This window comes from Phalaenopsis equestris, unplaced genomic scaffold, assembly GCF_001263595.1.
Source record: "Phalaenopsis equestris unplaced genomic scaffold, ASM126359v1 Scaffold198379, whole genome shotgun sequence".
Classification (NCBI taxonomy): domain Eukaryota; kingdom Viridiplantae; phylum Streptophyta; class Magnoliopsida; order Asparagales; family Orchidaceae; genus Phalaenopsis; species Phalaenopsis equestris.
Window position 1 is genome coordinate 33170 of NW_018218300.1, and position 5002 is coordinate 38171.

The 5002-nt window shown below is 34.8% G+C and overlaps 1 protein-coding gene across 1 annotated transcript in view; it reads left to right on the forward strand.

Moving 5' to 3' along the window:
* Positions 1 to 15: 15 nt before the first annotated feature.
* The window catches only part of LOC110035593 (asparagine synthetase domain-containing protein 1-like), a gene marked incomplete at its 3' end in the record, with an annotated part of 35274 nt that continues 30287 nt past the window's right edge, over positions 16 to 5002 (forward strand). The window contains exons 1-7 of the mRNA XM_020739847.1: positions 16 to 199; positions 649 to 805; positions 980 to 1106; positions 1272 to 1418; positions 2136 to 2326; positions 2422 to 2557; positions 3417 to 3719. Coding sequence (XP_020595506.1) covers positions 710 to 805; positions 980 to 1106; positions 1272 to 1418; positions 2136 to 2326; positions 2422 to 2557; positions 3417 to 3719 — 1000 coding nt within the window. The remainder of the gene's footprint in view (positions 200 to 648; positions 806 to 979; positions 1107 to 1271; positions 1419 to 2135; positions 2327 to 2421; positions 2558 to 3416; positions 3720 to 5002) is intronic.

The following is a 5002-nucleotide window of genomic DNA, read 5'->3' on the forward strand; positions in this document are numbered from 1 at the left end:
GCCGAATTTTATTTGTAATTTTTTCCAACTTCCCATCTCTGTCCAAAACCCTCGGCTATGTCAAAAACCATCGCGTGAACGAAACTTTCAACATTCGCGGACGATAACGACGGGATCGTGGCTTACACTTACAGAGACCGCCTAAACTCCCATCTTTCTCATCATTCCGCTCTGCTCCTACTAGAAACCATTGAGGAAGGTGAGCTTGTTCGCGCCATTTTTCCTCTTCGCTCGTCCAGGATTTACTAATTCCGCCGATTCACAGGATTTAGTAAACCCCGGACTTATCGCTAATCGGCATCATTTTGGGATTTACGGGAGCTCAAGATTTACGGAGGCAAAAAATATTTTTGCCGTTTAAATCCTGCATAAACCCTGCTTAAAACCGGCTACCAAACAGCCCCTTAAAATCCTAATTGCAACCAAACATACAAAAGTGATGGTGGTTATTGAGTATTTATTGTCTCCATTGTAGTATTTAGTTTCTTTTATTAGTAGATTGAGCGAATCTTGCTCCTGTCATCGGTTCGCATGCTTAACTTGGTTTGTGACTATTTTGTATAATCCCGCATTAATGGACATTTTCGACCATATAAATTTTTTTATATATATATTATGTATCAATTAACCTCATCTTATTTTCTGAAGAAATAGTTATCAAAGTACCAATTGCCTCTTTCCCCCGAGGCAGGGGATTTTGAGCTAGAAAATGTGCGGAATAGCTGCAGTTATCAGTGGGATTCAGATCATCGGATCCAATCTTTCCAGGAAAACGAAGGAAGCTTCTCCTTTAGAAGCCAAAAAGGTTTCTTTCCTCTATTTCGACCTTCCAGTCAATCTCCCCTTTCTGAAACTTTGTTGTAGTTTAATCCTATCCAAATTTAAACGTGGAGATTTCATGACATTGTATTTAGGGTCTTATTTTGTGTTATCAAATAGGTTTACATAATTCTGCTTATTGATTTATTTACTTGTGCAGGACTATGGATCAGTTCTTGTAACTATAGATAACCTCAAGTCTGCTTTGCAAAGAAGAGGTCCTGATAGCTTGGGGTGCAGAAATGTTTTGATTCAGTCAGAATGTGAAAATTTGGTTAAAAAATGCGGTACCTTTTCTTGTTGCATAGTTTTAAACTTGTTATATCTTTGTTTTTGTTTCTTTAACACTTGATAAGCTAATGCTTATATAACAGATATTAAAGTAGATAAAAGTCAATATTTTTCTTTCTGCCCTTGAAACATGGTTAACCGTACGATTTCATCTGTACCAGAAACAACTTGCACAAAGGATGTAAGTGTCAGTGGAATAAATTCTATTGCACAAGTACATTTCATTGGTGCAATGTTACAACTTAGGGGCTTAAATCCGGTTTCTCAGCCGCTAGAGGATGCATCTGGGAATCTTCTTGTATATAATGGTACGTCATTATAGCTTTGCCAATACTTATATTCAAGAGGATTACCAAATACAGTTTGATTGGTGGATAATGACTTTGGTTTGTCTTCAGGTGTATTTTTTTATATCCTTTTACCCCATTTTTAATTCTCTTATCTTGTTGTCCATTATCCATTTTCATGAATTTATAGGTCATGCTGTTATCTGATTTTCAATCATTTTGAGGATTCTACATAATTTATATAATGTATTATTTCAGCTTTTTTTTTAATAAAGTGCATGCGTATGTTTCTCTTTATACATTTTTCACTCAAATTAATTTTCACCATTTGCTAAACAATTTAAAAGGATATAATAAATGCTTTATTTTTCCTTAATAAAAGTTATTTGGCCTATTATCAATATATCAATATTTGCTGGGAAAATTTTGGGTTGACCATAGAGGAGTATTTATTGATACTTTATTTGATAAATCACTACAGAATTATATGTATTAGAGAATATTTGAATATCATGTGGAGTCATAGAGTTAGCATCTAAAAGAGCAACATCTGTTGATTTAGTTTCCTGCAAGCTAGCTTTCATAGTTTTCTAATAGAAAAAAAGGGGAAGTGTTGGGTTATGCTGCTATCCCTTTATCTATCTTCCTTATTAGCTTGCTTTTTTATTGCTAACATTGACATTATTTATGAAATTGCCTTTTTTTGTGCAATTTTAACTGAGGCCCTTTTATTTGAAGGCGAAATATTTGACGGTATACACATTGCTGATGATAGCAATGACTTGGAAGTTCTTCTCCATGAACTTGAAACATGCTGTTCTTTTGACTGTCATGAATACATTGATGGATTTTCTAATTCAGACCATGGGAAATCTATACCTGATGTCCTTTCAACTATCAAAGGCCCATGGGCTTTCATTTACTGGCAGGTGCCTCAGTTGAATATATTGGCCTTTGTGATTTGACTAATAACCTTTTTTCATCGTCTGTACCTGTTGAAATTTTCTTAATATTCCAATTTCAGGATAAGTCAAAAACTATGTGGTTTGGTCGAGATGCATTCGGTAGAAGAAGTCTCCTGGTCCACTGGCCAACATGCACCGACTCTAGATTTATTCTATCTTCAGTTTCACCGCCTTTATTTGTAGAAAACCATTCAGGTATATAACTCACACTATCTCACATATCTCATACTACCTTCACACGCATGAGTGTTCTATCATCATACTAGCATTATTTCCATGCAATGAATTCTCTTAAACGAATGTATCCATGAATGGGTTGGTGTAGCTCCAGTGGTAGACAATATTAGAGAGAGTTATGTCTTAGATGGTTTGGGAACATTAAACATCGACCATCTAATGATCAGGTTAGGAGAGTAAATGTTTTAGATTCGACTTTAAGAAGGAAAGATGTAGACCTAAGTAGGCTTGGGCATTTTGATCTTAATTTATTAGAATTAAATGAAAAAATGACACTCAATAAGATAAAATGGGGAAAAAGGATTCTTGTTTTACTATATCTAGTTCTCAAGTACAGGAAAAGCGTCTTGAGGGAGGACTGCCAAGGTTTCAAATTTTGGGAAATTGATGGGTTTGTTGTTCTTGTTTATGAAGTTTCTTTATATAATACTATGCATATGTTGGAGCCATGGCAATACATAAATGATGAATTGTTTCTCATAAACTATCCTTGGAATACTATCTATCTTCCAAAATGTTGATGACAGATTTCTGGGAGTATGAGAAGCTAGGAAAATTATTTAGTTGGATATTGTCTTAATTTAAGTGCTTCTAGTATAAACATATGACAATGAATACAGGTGTGGCTTAGTGGTTTGGAGCTTTCACTCCTCTCCATTGGCCTGCACTCGAATGCACTTACTAATATCAATAAATTGCACCTTTGTGCTTTTCTAGCACAAAATAAACATGAAAAATGAAGCTATTTTTGATAAATTTTTCTTGACGTATTATTAAATCTGTAGTCTCATTAATGGTGAAACTACTTCTCTTGTAGGTTCAAACTTCATAAAGAATGGACTTGAAAATGAGATGGCTAATGTTGTTACAAGTTCAACAAATGAAATTTGCTACTGGGAAGAACTTCCTTGTGGAATTTACAGCATTGAGTTAAATATCTCAAATAAAAATGTGCAATTCATGAAGGAAGACTTGTTAGGTGTTGTTCGAAAGCACAGATGGAGGAATCCCCGATTAAGTAAAGTTATCTCATGGGATCGATTGCTCCTGGATCCCAAGATAGAACACGTTCATCCAATTCAAACAGAGCAACTTCCACTACCAGCCGATTGTTTAATAGGTACATGTTAAATGCGTGAATCAAGTATAATCAGGTGAAATATTCTAAGTTTTTAATTATTGGACGGTATTTATTTCACAATCAGTTTAGATAGTGACACTCGGGAAAGGAAATGGATTCAGTTTTGCAGCTTGGGGTCTTAAATCACATATAAAGTTTTCATTATTAATTTTTGGCGCATATAACCAATAATCATATAACTTTCTAGCCTTCATTTTGGGCCCACTCTCCTTGGGCTGGAATCCAAATTAGGCAAGTTATGATGCATTCATGTCAGTTATGTGTTTCCTCGTTTATGTAGAATGATTCATTTTCACTGTTTTGATTTTCACGTACCATTTTGTCACCATCATGATAAAGGAAATGCCAAGGAAGACATCTATTAATGTCTTGAGTGGAATGAGTCACCTAGGCTATGTCTAATATAAAATTCTCACTTAAAAAAGTTACACGAGGGTAAGTAACAAAAGTTGTTTAGTGCTAATAAGTCACATTGCACCATAAATAGCATTGTTTTGAACGAACATTTTCATCAATTGAAGCTTGGCTTTGATGTTGTTGAGCTGTACTGTGGAAGGGCTTGTTTAGAATTATGGGCTCGTTTTGTGGTACTATACTTTATATATAGCCAATCATAGAAACTGTTTGCTGCTGAGAGTGAGGTGCATTTGTTGTCTCATAATATCAATGAAATGGCTTGGAAAAAAAAAAACTAACTCTATTTGAAAGGGAGCAACTAGTTGAGATGGCGAGGAGGTGGGCATCATCATCCCTTCCACCAGCATTGTCCCAAGGATTTTTGTTATTTAAAAGCATTTCTAAATCCATTTATAAGCATGATTTAAGAGGTATCCTTTGAAAAGGACCTGAATGCATGATACTGATTTTGAAAAAAACCTAAAATTCAAAACAAACAGATAGTTTCCTCTAGGATTTTGCTTGGTCATAAATTGTCTCAGTTATTTGTTGAAGTTTGAACTTCATTCTTTTATAGGTCCTTAGGTTTTTGTCACTACAAGACTAAACAATTTAAAACATAGTTGTCAAAATTTTCAGTTAAATTTTCTGAAGTTTGGCCTGTTTTAACCCATTTTAGTTGCTTGACAGTTTTTTCTCACAAAACTTATAAAGATCACTTAGGGTCTGTTTGACGCAGCTGTTGATTATTTATAATCTGCTGATAAACAGATTGTTCTGACAATCTGATAATGTGTAGATTATCAGAATAATCTGGCTTGCTGTTTGGGGCAGCTTATAAGTGCGGGCGGCGTTTTGAAAACGCC